The sequence below is a fragment of the Gracilinanus agilis genome, chromosome 3 (assembly GCF_016433145.1).
Source record: "Gracilinanus agilis isolate LMUSP501 chromosome 3, AgileGrace, whole genome shotgun sequence".
NCBI lineage: Eukaryota > Metazoa > Chordata > Mammalia > Didelphimorphia > Didelphidae > Gracilinanus > Gracilinanus agilis.
In genome coordinates, this window is record NC_058132.1 from 642131834 (window position 1) to 642148053 (window position 16220).

Consider the following 16220-nt stretch of genomic DNA (forward strand, 5'->3'; position numbering starts at 1 on the left):
CACATGGACGAAGCACTAAAATTTTTGTTCTGTTTTGTTTGGGTTCCAGAGGGGAGAACCAGGAATAATACTGTGTTAATTGAAAACGATGAAAGTTGCAAAATACAGATTTAGACTTGACCTAAAGCCAATACTATCATTTGTCTCAAAGTGGCATGGGCCACCTCAGAAGGTAACAGGGTCTTGTTCACTGAAGGTTTTAAGTAGATGTTGGATGACCATTGTGGGGGATATTGCAGAAGGGATTTTGTTTTTAGTTATGGTTTTGTGTGCTTCTGTGACCCCCTTCTCATCTTCCTCACTAGTGTCATTGTTTATATGACTTGAAGTCTAGAGCCCTGGATTCAAGTCCCTGGTCTATCTCTAAAAGCACACAGCCACTCTATGTCAGCCATGATATCCCTTTCACCTAAGACGTATAATCGATTACACCCAAAGAAAGAAGCAGAGACAATTTCTTCAATTTTTTTTAAACCCTTGTACTTTGATGTATTGTCTCATAGGTGGAAGATTGGTAAGGGTGGGCCATGGGGGTCAAGTGACTTGCCCAGGGTCACACAGCTGGGAAGTGGCTGAGGCCGGATTTGAACCTAGGACCTCCCGTCTCTAGGCCTGGCTCTCACTCCACTGAGCTACCCAGCTGCCCCCAATTTCTTCAATTTTCGAGAAGAGCTCAGCCAAAGCACAGTCACAGGATCAGAGCGTTGAGCTAGGGAGGCCCTCAGAGACTGACAGCCTACAAGCCTTTTCTCCGAAACCTTCACGTCAGAATGTTATTTTCCTCTGGTAGAAAGGCGAGACTCCAGGTCCACTGACACCCACCCACTCACAGCACCACTGCTTTTTCTCTAGTATATTCTCTTGTTTTGTGGAAACAACCATCTGGAGGCAGTAGGGCTCCAGGACTAGAATAATGTATCCTAGTTGGGTCACATATGCCATAATGTAGCTTTAATGTTAGATGAAAAAGCTGGAGAATGGAAGTGAAGTCTGGGCCATGTCTGTGAAAAAGGTGGGAAGCACTTTTTTGAGTGGGAATCTCAGTGAACACTGTCCAAGGTCCTGATAGGCCAGAGAGGGAGAGAGAGGGATGGCAAGGTGGTTAGAAGAATTTATTCCTCCATAACTCTCAGGAAGCAAGCACCAAACATGGAAAAGTAACATAACTGAGGAAAAATCTCTCCCGTCAATTCCACTATCATATCGTGGCATCATTCAACCTTTGCAGCCATTTTATTCTTGGCCTTGGATGCTTATTGTTTGACTCTGCTCAAGTCACTGTTGACTTCTCAGTGCTCCAGGCAACTCTCTTGGACCCTAAAACCCAGTGGCCGATCTGAGATGGAGAAAAGGTGACATAATCTCAGTATAATACAGCAAAGAATTTAGAACCCTTTCCAGCTCCTCATTGTATCATAGCATTTTTTTTAAACCCTCACCTTCTGTCTTGGAGTCAGTACTGTGTATTGGCTCCAAGGCAGAAGAGTGGTCAGGGTGGGCAATGGGGGTCAAGTGACTTGCCCAGGGTCACACAGCTAGGAAGTGTCTGAGGCCAGATTTGAACCTAGGACCTCCCGTCTCTAGGCCTGGTGTGTCATAGCATTTTAGCGCTCCTTTTCAGGGCCAAATTATTTCCTGAAGGCATTCATTCCCAGGTCCAGGGACTGAATCACAGATCTCTGCCCTTTTTAAATATCTTTATGACACATGGGAAGTACCGCTGAAATGCTTTCTAATTACATTTCCTCTGGAGTGCTCAGCTCTTCAAAGTGAATTGAAGTGTTTCTTTTCCTCTAGACTGGTACCTTAACCAAGGATGGTTTGGATCTCTGGGGTGTGGTCCCTTCTGATAGAAATGGGTGAGTACCTTGGAGGAATTGTGGGAATGATGGCATGCAGCCCTCTTCTCTCAACACTCCGCATCTGCCCCTCAACACTGACTAGGAATGGAAAAGATTGGGCTCCTTTGACTGAGTCACAAGTATTTTTTCCCTTCAGTGGGCTTCCTCTTTTTATTTACTTTCAGAATAATTCTTCCTAAAGAGGAACAAGAAGAGACAGGCCTGGCTCTTGATACAGTTTGTCTTTTCAATGTGATCTAGCCCTCTGGTCATATCAAGGGGAAGCCCGATTCTAGGGGGGCGATGTGAGGAGGCAGGAACTCCTGGATCTCATTCCTACCAGGGAGCAATTAAACAAAACCATTAACCACAGGGAATGTGTCTGATAAGACCTGCAGCATTCTGAACCTGGAGGCCCCTTTTCCCACCTCACTACGGAGATACAGGGCTTCTTGCCACTCCCCTCACCCCCACCCCATTTTGGCCAGCAACCTGAAGCTATCTTGTGGGCCCCCCTTCTGATTTCTAGGAGCCGATCCCCTTTCCTTTTCAGCCTGAGTGTTCTAAATCTCATGTATGTTCTGGTCCGTGGAAAAGGATATAGACCTTTTTCTTTAGCTCTGATTCCTGGAAACAGCATGCTGCCATTCTCTGAGTTACCTTTAAAGGAGTTTCTTCTAAAGCATTATAGGGTTATAGGCCCTCAACTAGAGGGGAGGGATACCAGGCACATGAATAAATGAATGAAAAAGCATCAATTAAGCACTTGCTGTGTACAAACCACTGAGTTAAATGCTGGGCATAAAAACAGCAAAGCCATAGTTCTTGATCCTAAGAAACTCATGCCTTAACAGTGGGAGTAAACATCTATAAGAAAGCTCAGTCATAAATCAGAGGACAGATCCCATGGTCCTTAGTGTGTTGTGACAAGGTAGATGGTCATGCATCTTCATGATGTCCTTTCCACTGATAAGATCATATCCATTTCTGAGGTTGAGCCATTTTCCAATTCCAAAGACTTTGGTGGGGTGATTTTTGTTTTGGGGGCCTTTGGCAACTGTCTAACCTCTCCTTGTGACTTCTAGTAAAGGAGAACCTTTATCTTCTAAGGTGGCCCCTGGCCCTTTGGGACACTTCCTTGGAAGTGACTTTTGGGGAGGTGGAGGCAGCAACAATAGCAAGATCAGATGTCAGGCCTCATCTTCACTGGTCTCCCTTGCGTGGATGGTGGCTGCTGGGGTTTGCTGTTCTTCTCTGGGTCTTGCATTTCTGGTATTCCTGGAGTTCTTTAACTCAGGCTCCTGGGTTGTTTCCATCGTGACCTGAGGGGAGGCCATGGTCAAAGTGGAGGCAATGGTGGTTCTCCTTTAAGGGTTTTGGGATGTTTCCGCAAGGCTTATCACCTACTCTATGAGTGGAGGTTAGTGGTAGGTTCCTTCTTCACATAGGATGGTGGTTATAGGGACTAACCTTAAAGCAGAACTGCTGGTCTGGGTGGGAGAGAGGGAAAGCCATTATACCTATGACTGGGGGAGTCTCCTTTAGGCAAGGGGATGATTGTGGTTGGGGGCACAGCATTTCCATTTGAGTTTGGCTTTCTATGCAAGCTCATTGGGGATAAAGCTTAACTCTTTATTCGACCTTCTTCCCTTTCCCCTCACCTTCAGTCTTATCCTCCCTCCAGGGATCACATCATTTTTCAGATTCAGGCTAAAGCATTTGATTTGCAAACTCTCAGTGACTTACCCCATGATGCAAACGAGTGTGCCTGGGACCTCTGTGCTTCATTCTGGCTTCCGTGTTTTAATGTGGATTCTGGTGAATCAGAGTGAGCCAGATGAAAGTGAAGCATCTCTAAACCAAGTCAGATGAGAGCTGGCAGGAGGAATCGGAGATGGTTAGCTTGGAGAGGAGGAACCGAGGACAACCATCTTCAAGGAACAATAATGTAGAAAAGGAAATAGCCTTGTCTTTTATTCTGTGATCACGTGAAATTGCACTTGTAACGACCAACATGAAAGGACTATAGAAATGCCAGCTATTATTAGCATTAGTAATTTGGGTTCAAGAAATATTTATTGATGCGTCTATTAGGTGTGACAGACTATGCTGGTCACTGGAGATTCATAGGGTAAATAAATGGCATAGATTAAATATGAGCCCCATCTTAAGGAGTTTACTCCCTAGTGGGGGAAATGAGAGATCTCTACCTTCCACTTCCGTCTCCACACCACGTCCAAGTTATGCCAACATCATCTCCTTCTCCATGCTTCTTTAAGACCTGACTCGAGATTCACCTCCTCCAGGAAGACGTCAAGCTCCACTCATTACTTTCCAGTGACCTAAGTCCTTTCTGACTTATGACATTCAGTAGACACTGTGGTCCAGCAGAGCCTCCGACCTTTCCATCTACAAGCATTTTTTATAGTGCTTATTTTGAACCAGGCACGGCACTCCAGGCCTCAAAGTGGGTATCCAGTGGCAAATGGTGGGGGAAGTTCAAACACCCACACAGGCACTTTGTTTTCCCCTTCGACATAACAAGATATTGCTTAAAAAAAGGAGGGTTGAGGGAAGAGGCCAAGTTTGGACTCTAAGAAAACGCAGGTGTTTAATAGGCCACACACTTCCATTTGAAATTTTACTCATCTTTACAGTTTTACAAAATTAGAACGGGCTTTTCCTACAGAGAGAGAATACTTCAGGCATCCCTTGCTTGCCAGCTAGGACCGATAGGCTAGAGCTACACTTCTCAGGGGGTAGCAGGAGCTAACTTTGGGCTCAACTTTAAGAATGAATTCTGCAGCGATTAGCATTAGATGCTACCATGTGACTTTAGGCAAGTTCCATGACTTCCATAGGCCTCAGTTTCCCTATTTATAAAATGTTGGGGTTCGATCAGGTGGCTTCTGAGGGTCTAGATTTATGAGCTCAACATTTCTTGGTCAGTAGAAAATGTCACTGTGGTGCCTAAATGTGGTTGGTTCAGAGCCCCCATATCAGCAGAGGAAACTTTACCACCTTCCAGGGGGGAAGTACAAAGACTTATTCCATCAGGTGGGGGAGAAGTTGGTGACGATGACGACCCCCACTTCCTATTCCCCATGAATCTCGAGTCACGTCTTAAAGAAGCGTAGATAAGGAGCTGGCATGGTTCTGTTTCACACATGCTCACATGCTTGAGCAGAGAGAAGCCACTTGGGCTCTGCTCAAGAGAGCTTGAGGGAGACTTTGTGTGCCATGTGCTTGAGGCTTCCCAGAAAGCATCTGCCCTAATCCTGAGACCCCCTTCTTATGAGGAATCCGGGTGGATTGTTGCCTACGTCCTCTAGAGAGCGGAGGCCTCCCAGCTAACAAACTGCATTTAGGGAACATGGTGACATCCTTGCCAGAATGAACATGATGCCCAAATGGAACTCAGCAGATTCATGGTCCACGATGTGGTCTTTGAACAGCATGAGTTGACGGCAGCTGGGAAGGAGCAGAAAATCAGCTCTGCCTTAATTTCACAGAAGCTTATCGATTCTTCAGTGTAATTGAGAAGGGATGGGGAGCATCACGTTTTTCAATTCACTTGAGAAAGAAATGTGTCCAATAGGCTCTTCTTACCTATGAGCTCAGGTGAATGCCCTTCTGGGAGGCCAGGAGATCGTTCCTCAAGTAACTTGGAGGAGCTGGGCCTAGTTAGAGAGGAAGCTCCAGCTTTGCAAGGGCCTCTTGCAAAGGGCTTGTCGGAAGCCCAAGGATTGAGCTTTTACGATTGACTAGCCATGTGACCTTGGCCAAGTTATAGAAACCCTCTGACTTCAGTTTTCCCTTCTGTGAAGAGGATTAGATGGGCTGGTGTCTCAGATCCCGCAGAGCTCTAGATGGGTGATTCCTGAGTTAGCTAAGGAAGGACAAAGAAGCAAGGAAGGGGCAGGAGATCTAAAAAAAGGAGGTGGGGTGCAGTATATAGGAATTTACTCAGGAGTTTGGCTTGGGGAGAATCCCTTTGCAGGTTCCTCATGTCTCAGGTAGCCAATCTCAGCAGTTCTGTATATAGGCAGCTTCTAGAGTTGGGCAAATTGAGGAATTGGGCTCAAGAGCTGAGCTTCTTGGTGATTCTGAGCTTGGATGGTGCATCTTCTTCAGAGTAGGCATAGGGCCTCGTGTTAGTGAACCCACTTCCAAAGAGCAAAGGACTAATGACTCCATGTAGATGCTCTTACTCTAAGGAGGGGCCTAGCCCCTCACCCCTTCCTGGCTAGCATGGTGACATGCCTCGCTGGGCTACTACAGTCATGCATTCAATTTAGGTCATGCCAAATATGCAGTTGGCAAATTCCTTCTTTGTGTTGTGAGGCACTGTGGGTATGAAGACTCAAATGTATTAGTCCCTGCCCTCAAGGGACTCACTGTCTAGGCCAGGAAGATGTTATGTACGTGAGTCAATTAATCTATCCCCAAATAGTTCTTAAGTGCCTGCTATATGCCAAACTCGGACCGCAAGGATAAAAATGAGACCGTTCTTGCCTGCAGGAGCTTCCCTTCTATGGCGCCTGCACTCGAAGCACTTAAAAGGTGGCTGGAACAGACAGGGCTCTCCAGGTCAACACCATTCTATGTCTAGATATTTATAGAAAACTTTGTTGGCACAAAGGAATGTTGGAAGGAATTAGGCATAAGGAGGAGATTGCATATATGTCATTGACATTTTTTTGCTCTCCTTTCTTGCAAGTCTACTTATTAAGAGCATAAAGTATAGATTGATCTCTGACATGCATCACCAGCAAGAAGCAATCAGCCTGTAGAAGGGAAGAAAACTTACAGATGCCCAAGATTCTGTCTTAACCAGAGGCCTTAACCCAGAGCAACATTGGGCCCACCAAAGGAATCAGTCCATTTCCTTTTCCTCCATTAGTTTCCAGGAGGTCCACAGCTTCTCCTCTGGCAGCGCTCTGCCCTGGGGGCCCCTTTGTGGGGCCATGGCCAGTTGCCACTCCCTCATCGTTCTAGATGGGACCATTCAAGGAGACCCTCTGGATGTCAAGATGTTTGAAGCCACCAAGTGGGTAAGCCTCTCTCTGATTTGGGTTGTTGTTCAGATTGTCTGTAGAGCCTTGGAACTGTCCTCGAATGGAGAAGCAAGGAATCTTCTCCAAAGTGTTCTCTGTGTATTTGGCAAAGGAAAGCTTTTAGATCTTTTTTGTAGCCCTCATGGCTACACCATCTGCCTTGTCCTGTTTGAACAAAGAATGGAGAGCAGAGCTTGTTAGGGTCTACACTTCAACAAGTCCTGGGAGCCAATTCATGCAGTGGCTCCCTATCAGCTCCAGGATTCAACATACAGTTCTCTGGTATTCAAAGCCCTTCAGAACCTCCCCTCCATCCTCATTTTTTCCAGTCTCCTCACACCTTCTTCCCATCCATGAATGCTGCAGTCCAATGACACTGGTCTCCTTTTTTCTCACATGTAACACTCCTTCTCTCACCTGACCCTTTCCTCTGGCCAATTGCCCCCATGCTCGCAGTCTTTTTGATCCTCATCTCCATCTCCCACCTTCCCTGGCTTTCTTCAAATATCAGCTCAAGTCCCACCTTCAATAAAAAGTACTTCTTAGCTCTTGTTAATGTTTCCCACTGAGATTATCTCCCCCATACCGTCAGTCCCTTTTTTGGACACAGTTCTTTGCATGCTGTCTGCTCAAATAGACTGTGAGCTCTTTGAGGGTAGAGACTGTTTTTGTTTTTATTTTTGTTTCTCCCCTTGCCCCATCTTTTGCATTCCCAGAGCACATAGAGGGTAAAAACCAAGGGTATGCTTGATTTTACTTGAGAGTGAGGAAGATGGGGAAAGAGGTGCTTGGGGATCTGTTTTGGTAACTAAGTCAATGTTACAATTGCACTTGAATGAAACTGGAAAGGTCCTTGTTCTTTCTGGTCACTGTTTGCTTCTCTAAAAATCACCTGCCCTTGGGGAAGCTGGGTAGCTCAGTGGATTGAGAGCCAGGCCTAGAGACGGAAGGTCCTAGGTTCAGATCCGGCCTCAGACACTTCCCAGCTGTGTGACCCTGGGCAAGTCACTTGACCCCCATTGCCCACCCTTACCAATCTTTCACCTATGAACCAATAGACAGAAGTTAAGGGTAAAAAAAAAATCACCTGCCCTGGATAGGAGGGACCTGCTGAATAAGATGCTTTCAAAACACTTTGGCATCTTTGGGTTAAAAATATTGGGTAGAATTGGGGTGATCAGGATAGTTCCTGAAGGCTCACATTAGTCATGAATGAAGGCCCTCTGCCCCTGGGGCCAACAATCACAATTAGAAAGTTTTTCAGGAAGGAGGAGAGGAATGTTACTGAAGGAAAAATTCATGGTACATACCATTGAGACATAGACCAGAAGTCTAGTCCTCTCTGTAAATAGCTTTGAGCTGTTCAGAGACCCTTTTTGGTAGAGAAAGAGGGACAAATCACATGAATGATGAATGAATTGTCTGTTCTCTCTACGGTGGTGGCCACCCCAACCATGGTACATGCTAGATTTTTTTTGCCCCAGGCTAATCTCCCCTCCAGCTGCCTGTCTGGTCATGCCCTCTACAGCATCTGATGCTTTGAGATTTACTCTCAGGAGGTCTGGTCTGTAGATTAGCAAGAAGGGTAAAATCTGTGCAGTGAAATATCTCCTTTTGAAACAGGAAATAGAGATCTCTGGGAAAGATTTCCACATCAGAGGAGTCCCGACGCAAGCCATCATCGTGAAGCCAAACCAAGCATCCTGTCAAGTAAGAGTCCATTGGAGGGTCTCCCTATGTATCTTCTAGCCTTTATATTGTTTGAAAGTTGTAAGAGAAAATACATCCAAATGGAGTATAATTAGAAAGATCTGATTATATAGGAATCAGGAGATACCTGGGGTTGAATCCTGCTGCTAACACTTATGAGCTACTGGATAAGTAATTTCACCCCTCTGAGACTCAATTTATCCATATGTAAAATGGAGAAAAAATACCTGTGAGCATGGATTCACAGCACCATTAGGAGGATGGAAGGAGAATATGTATGCGTACAGCTCTTTGGAAACCTCAACGAACAAGAGAAAAGCCAGTTCCTAGGGTGGTGTCTAAAATTATTTCTCCCCAGTTTCAATAAGGCCTTTTGATATCCTCACCCATTAGGAACATAGGGCCCTGATTCTCCTTTTTCCCCTGATGTGGTTTGAGAGCAAGTTCTCTCTGGCCCAGGCTGGTTGGGGGCTGACAGCTGAGGGCACTGTGGTGTTTCCTCAGATCCCAGTGGGAGGGATGGCCATCTTGCACCAGTTTCCATTCTCATCGGCCCTGCAGAGGATGTCCGTCATTGTGCAGGAGATGGAAGGCGACCAGATGGTCTTCATGAAGGGGGCACCAGAAAGGGTGGCTAGCTTTTGCCAGCCTGACACTGGTAACTACCTAATCTGTTAACTTGGATTACAGCTGGCAACCTGGGTAACCCTCCTGAAAGTTTTCCACCATGTCCCTTTCTTATTTGGTGGAGGGATCCTCCCTGTTCAACCTCTCCAGCCACACCCCAACCCCTAAAGGCAAAGACTACTTGTTTTTTGCTCAGTTTGAGGTGTTCCAGGACAAGAATTGCCTATTTTTTCCCAAAATATCAAAAAGTTTATTGAGTAACTCTGACATATTAATCCTTTATTTTTCCTCAACAGTGCCAAGCAATTTTACCAGTGAACTCCAGGTTTACACCACACAGGGCTTTCGGGTTATTGGATTGGCTTACAAAAGGCTGGAGGCTTATCACCATATCACTGCCTTGACAAGGTAAATAAGTCACATTGTCTTGTCATCCCCCCACTCTCAGCCCTTAATCTTTTCAGAATCTGGTCCAGAGAGTGTAGAGTTCAGGCCATGTTCCCATTTGGCAAGAACGGTTTGTATTCTCCATCATTCTGTGCCCACTGCTACAGGCAGAATGGTATGTGCTTGTGTGGATATAACCAAACACCTGATAATAAATTCACAGATTAATCAGACAAAGTAGTATAGCTTGTACTTATGGAAAACCTGGCTGATGTCTTCAGACATCAAAGCTCTTGAGAGGCAATTTGAGAAATGACTTCTTAACATTTTTTTAATTGGCATGCTTGGGATCTAAGATGCCTTGAAGTTTCTGTAGGTAGAAATCTGATTGAGCTGGTTCTCCTCCCTCCCTCCATCTAATTCTAGTCTCTCCAGTCGCGGGAGATAGCCACCAAATTCTTTCCATCATTAGCCCCAGTTAGATGTAATCAAGTAGGGAGCAAATTTTCTCCACACTGGAAGGTGAGTAAACGTTGGGACTATGGCAACTTTTAAGAAAAAGAAGCTAGGGAGGAAATGTCAGTATTTGATTTCCTCTTGAGGGTCCTTTTCCCCTCCATCTGTCCCCTCTCTCTTCTTTTCCTCTTTCCCCATCCATCCTTCTCCTCCCTTTCTCCTCCCCTCCTTCCTTCCTTCCCTCCCTCCAGCAAAGACATCAGTGACCAAACATGTATTATGCATCTGCTGTTGTACTGGGGATATGATGACCCAAGTGACAGCACTTCCATCTTGAAGCCATACACCTCATCCTATGTCTTTCACAAGGGAATCCACAGAATATGCTTGAGCTGTTCTAATGATTAGCTTTAAGAGGGGGGAGTGCAAGGGTGAGGAGGGAGAACGGAATCAAAGATTTCTCTTTACTTGGGTTTTCTCCCTCCCATCTCTTGTTCCTTACAGCCACTCAAACTTTGAGGCAGCAGCAGGTGGTGATGCTTGGTATACCTGGTTGTTAGAGGTCTCTGGGACTCAGAGAAATCAATCAGGAAAGTTTTGCTTCCCAGCATCCAGGTGAAATGGCTTCCCTGGGTGCTTGGTCTTATGCTAGATCTTGAAAATGTTCTTGTGATGGATGTCAGTTTTTGATGCACTGCTGTGTGTGTGAGAAAACACACACACACACACACACACACACACACACACACACACACACACACACTCCTTGAGCAGAATGGAAATGCCACAAGGACACTGAAAGATAGGGGTTGGAGAATGTCTTGGTTAATGGATGTCTAGTTACTGGGGCTTTGATCTTAGATGTGATGTTCTTATTCCTGATATCCTTTAGAGCCCACTATGGTTAATACTAGAGCTGGAGCTCTCTTTAGGTTGGTGATTGCTAAGCCTTCAAGGTTACAAAAACCAGGACACCACCTTAAGGTGGCAAAAACCTTAAAAGGCATTCAGCTCCTTTTACAGATGAAAGCAAATTCAGAGAACAGTGAATCTTCCAGACCTTAGATCAATCAATCTTCTTCTGGATTTCTTTCTCATTCATCTCTCTCTGTCTCTGTCTCTGCTTTGCAAAGGATGTTACTCTCATTCCTTGTCTGATAGAGCCCAAGATATTTCCTTTTTTACTCTCACACATTTCAAGGGAGAAGGTGGAATCAGACCTGATATTCCTGGGACTCCTTATCTTGGAGAATAGCCTGAAGGAAGAGACCAAGCCAGTCTTGGAGGAGCTCACTTCTGCCCACATCCGGACAGTGATGGTCACAGGTACAGGGGAGGCTTGGCTTCCAAAGGCAGGTTACTGTGGAAAAAGCAAAGAAAGAATTCTAGTGGGAGCATGTGACTTCTGATTGTCATTGGGTGGGGAAAATGGACCCTTTCTCTCCACATCTGAACCTGTTAAAGCATTGCAAAATCAGAAAAATAATTATTGGAGGAATCTTTCCCTAAATCCCAGGAGGACTTTCCAGACAATTAACAAAAATGCATTTAGTAACTGCAGTGTGAGGTGCTGTCCTAGGTACCAGGTTTTCAAAGACAAAGAAATGAGATAGGTCTAGTCTTAAGGAACTTCCATTCTGTTGGGAAGACATATACACTTAAACTGATAGATATAAAATACTCCAATCAATCAACAGACATTTATTAAGTACCCACTGTATGCTGGAGTCCGAGTTAGGCACCAGGTTACAAAGATTAAAGGCAAAGTAGTTCCTGCTCTCAAAGGGCTTATCCTCAAATAGGGAGAGAGGAGTATGCAACCAATATATAAATGGACACCCACACCCACCAAAGTGACTCAACAATTACTCAGCAATTTTTAGAGACCAGCAATCTGTATTGACAAAGTGAGCCCCTCCTGTACAGATCAAATCTCAGGGCCAGTTAAAAACAAACATAAGGGGGCAGCTGGGTAGCTCAGTGGAGTGAGAGTCAGGCCTAGAGACGGGAGGTCCTAGGTTCAAACCCGGCTTCAGCCACTTCCCAGCTGTGTGACCCTGGGCAAGTCACTTGACCCCCATTGCCCACCCTTACCAATCTTCCACCTATGAGACAATACACCGAAGTACAAGGGTTTAAAAAAAAATAATAAAAAAAAAACAACAAACAAACATATGTACAGTATATGCTAGTCACAGACTGATATGTATATATGTGTATATATACACATATACATAAATATACCCTATATAAATGTATGCATATGTATTTATGTATACCCACATATAGAGTATATGCATATATTATTGATCCGCTTATAAGCCCTCTGAGGGAAGCAAAGTGCCATGACTGATTTCCTTACTGCTTGTAATGCTCAGCTTGACATCTCTCCATTTCCCTTCAGGAGGTAATCTTGGTCTCTTTCTTCATCAGACCTTTAATCAAAGTTAGATGAATCCCTGCTGCAAGGCAATCCTCCTACACTTCCCTTACTGACTCACTATTCCATTCTCCATAGCAACTTTCCCATATCTTTTTGTTCCTTCTCAAAGATCTCATGGCTCCCCTCACTGCATCCTCTCATCTGAGAACCTTGCTTCATATTTCACTGATATTGAGGCCAATCACCCAGAGTTCCCTCTTCTCTCCTCACCCTCTCCCTCCACCCCAGATGCCATGTGCCACTATATCCTCTTTCACCCTTGTCTTCCAAGGAGAAGGTGGCCTTTCTCCTTGCCGAGGCGAACCTGTCTACTACCTGTGCGAGCAATCCCATTCTATCTCCTCTGGCAGATTTCCCCCTCTATCATCCTTACTCTCACTATTCTTAATCCTCTATTATCTACTTCTCTGCTGCCTACAGACATTTCCATATCTTCCCCAGACTCAAAAAATAAACCTTTCCCTCCACACAATTATCTCTTCTCCCTTTTCTGACTAAACTATCATCTAAATGTCTTATTAGACATCTTAAATTCCCCATTCTCCAAACTGAATTCATTATCTTTCCTCCCAACCTCTCCCTTCTGCTAAACTTCCCTCTTACTTTAGAGGGCATCACCATCTTCCCAGTCCCTCAGGCACTCAAAATAGATGTTATTTTTTTAAGCCTAACCTTCCACCTTAGAATCAATACTACATATTGGTTCCAAAGCAGAAGGGTGGTAAGGGCTAGGCAATGGGGGTTAAGTGACTTGCCCAGGGTCACACAGCTAGGAAGTGTCTGAGGCTAGATTAGAACCAGACCTAGGTCTGACTCTCAATCCACTAAGCCATCCAGCTGCCCTCTAGATGTCATCTTTTACTCTGAACTCTCCCTTAAGCCCCCACATCCAATAGAGTGCCAAAGCCTGTGGGTTTCCATTTTTTAGCATCTCTTACTGCTCCTCTGCCTTGGAACCCATACTTAGTATAGATTCTAAGACAGATGGAAAGGGCTTGAAAAATGCTCGTGCTCTCCTTCTGTTGATTATCTCTCATTTCTCCTGTATATATTTTCTTTGGATATAGTTGTTTACATGTTGAAAGGCTTGAACTCAATGACTTCTAGGCCCCTTCCAAGTCTACATCAGTTCTTATGCCTAGACCTGTGATACATCACACGCTTTCATTTTGCCCGGAGGTGAGAATGCCAAGGGATCATGTGGCAGACTTTTTTTTGCAGGTGACAACCTGCAGACTGCAGTCACTGTGGCCAAGAAATCAGGGATGATTGCTGAAAACTTGAGAGTCATCCTCATCGAAGCCAATGAAGCTTCTGGATCCTCTCCAGCCTCGGTCACTTGGAAACTTGTAGAAGACAGAAAATATCTTAGCTACAGACACCAGGTATGTGGCTAGAGGCTGCACTCGAACATTAGCCAGGAACACATTTGGTCCTGGGTGTGTTCAGCTCCATGAAATGTCTCAGGACATTCTGTAGTGGGCCTCAGCATGTGACTTTTGAAGGCAGAGCAGCGAAGAGGAAAGGGATGAGGGTGGGATCTGGAGTCAGAGGACCCGGGTTCAAATATTGGCTTTGCCAGTTGCTATCTGCATGACACCATAAGGTAGAATACTCCTGTGGGCCCCTAGTTCTTCAGCTAAAAAAGAAGGTCGAACTTGACATTGTCTGTAGCCTCTTCTGACTCTCAATTTAGGATCCCACAAACATTCATCTAATTCAGTTCTATAAGAGCCCCTCAGTCAATTGAGATTTCTTAATCATCTACTGTGTGCCAGGCACTGTGTTAAGTCATACATAATTCACAAGAAGCATCCTTAGTGTTGAATTTTGTTCCATTGCTAGAAAAAATACCCTTTCCTTGTTTTTCTGAAAGAAATGTATGCCTTGCACCAGAAGGTAAGGTAAAAGAAAAATCATTTCTGCAATTTCTCATGTTTTCAAAATGTCCATTGAGGCACTGGGGATACACACACACACACACACACACACACACACACACACACACACAGAGATAACCCCTACTGAAGAATGTTCAAATCTCCTGTGTTGTCAGTTTCCCATTTCTGTCTTGTCCATGTGGAATTCCACCAAGCTGGGCCAGGAGAACAAAATATAGGTGACTAGAGTGCTAGTAGTCTTCCCTTTTGGGAAGGATTAGAGGAACTGTGGATTAACTAGGAAAGGAAGAACGTAGATTTGGAGCTAGAAGGAACCTTGAGGTCCACTGAGTCCAATTCTCTTGTTTGACAGATAAGAAAACTGAGACCCGCAAAGGTGAAATGACTTTCCAAGGGCCACACAGTTAGTAGGTATCTAAGGTAGGATTTGAACCCAGGTCTTCTCGATTCCAAGTTCAATGCTTTATCTCCTAAGCCCATGCTGACATTCATCCAGGAAGTGTGATAATTGTCCTTGTAAGAGTTAAACTAATGGCAGCCTAATACCTATACCTCTGTTTGGCTAAGCTAATGTCATTATGGGAAGCCCAGGATCCAGGGGGAGGTGGGGTTATAGAATGTTATTTTCTTTCCTACAAGTGGGCAGCTAGGTGGCACAGTGGCTAGAGCACTTGGCCTGGAGTCAGGAAGACCTGAGTTCAGATCTGACCTCAGATATTATTTGCTAGCTGGGTGACCCTGGGCAAGTCACTTCACCCTATTTGCTTCAGTTTCCTCATCTATAAAATGAGGTGGAGAAAGACTTGGCAAACCACTCCAGTATCTTTGCCAAGAAAACCCCAAATGGAGTCACGGAGAGTCAGACAGCTGAAGTGACTGAACAATCACAACTAAGGGTTGTGCAGGGTGTGCTTGTCTAGCAAGGAGAGTTTACACAGTTCAACTTGAGTGGGAATTGCTGAGAAGGAACATGTATCAGCCTGTTTCCATCATGCTCCTAGAAAGGTGTTTATGATTTTGACCGATTAATGTTTCAGTTGCAAGTTCAGAAATAACCATGGCCTGGCTTGCAGGACAATTATATTAACATTGGGGAAGATGCCAGCCAAGTCAGAGATGAAGAAGGAAGTTTTCACTTTGCCATGACTGGGAAATCCTATCAGGTGATAAGCCAACATTTCAGCAGTCTGCTGCCAAAAGTAAGTTTGGGCACTAGATTCTCAGTGTTTCCATCAATGCTCTTACTTGTTCATAGTGGGGAATTCTTGGAAAATGGGTTAGTAGGTGGAGGAGATCTGCCAGTTCAATGATTTTGACTAAAGACCCAGGTGTCATTTGGAGCAAATGGACAGGTAACACAGAGTTAAGAGGGAAAGACTGCACACTGGGTGAAGGTCGGGGTCCCAATGGGTTCCATAAACTAGAGTGATAACTTTAATAGAATTTGATGAATGTATTTGGGGCAAATGCAAAGTCCTGACCATGGGTGCAGGTAATCAACTTCCCGAGATGAGAGAGACGTGTCTAGACAGCAGTGTGACAAAATCTGAAGGGATTGCAGGCTTGATGTCAATTAGCATCAAGCAACAAGCAACAAAAACTGAGGCAATCCTGTGTTGCATTAATACTGACATAACTTACAGGAACCAGAGGTATAACCCCTCTGTGTTCTACATTCTATATTCCATTGGCCTCATTTCTGGGCACTGTATTTTAGAAAGGACACCAGCAAACTCGAGAGTCTGCAGAGCATAGTGAAAGACCTTACCTTCAGGGCTTGGGTTGGAGGAACTGGGAA

General features: G+C 44.9%; 1 protein-coding gene across 1 annotated transcript in view; it reads left to right on the forward strand.

Moving 5' to 3' along the window:
- ATP13A4 (ATPase 13A4) overlaps positions 1 to 16220 on the forward strand; it is a 102205-nt gene that overhangs the window by 62366 nt on the left and 23619 nt on the right. The window contains exons 13-20 of the mRNA XM_044667649.1: positions 1798 to 1859; positions 6745 to 6895; positions 8522 to 8608; positions 9113 to 9266; positions 9532 to 9643; positions 11280 to 11404; positions 13743 to 13906; positions 15496 to 15621. Coding sequence (XP_044523584.1) covers positions 1798 to 1859; positions 6745 to 6895; positions 8522 to 8608; positions 9113 to 9266; positions 9532 to 9643; positions 11280 to 11404; positions 13743 to 13906; positions 15496 to 15621 — 981 coding nt within the window. The remainder of the gene's footprint in view (positions 1 to 1797; positions 1860 to 6744; positions 6896 to 8521; positions 8609 to 9112; positions 9267 to 9531; positions 9644 to 11279; positions 11405 to 13742; positions 13907 to 15495; positions 15622 to 16220) is intronic.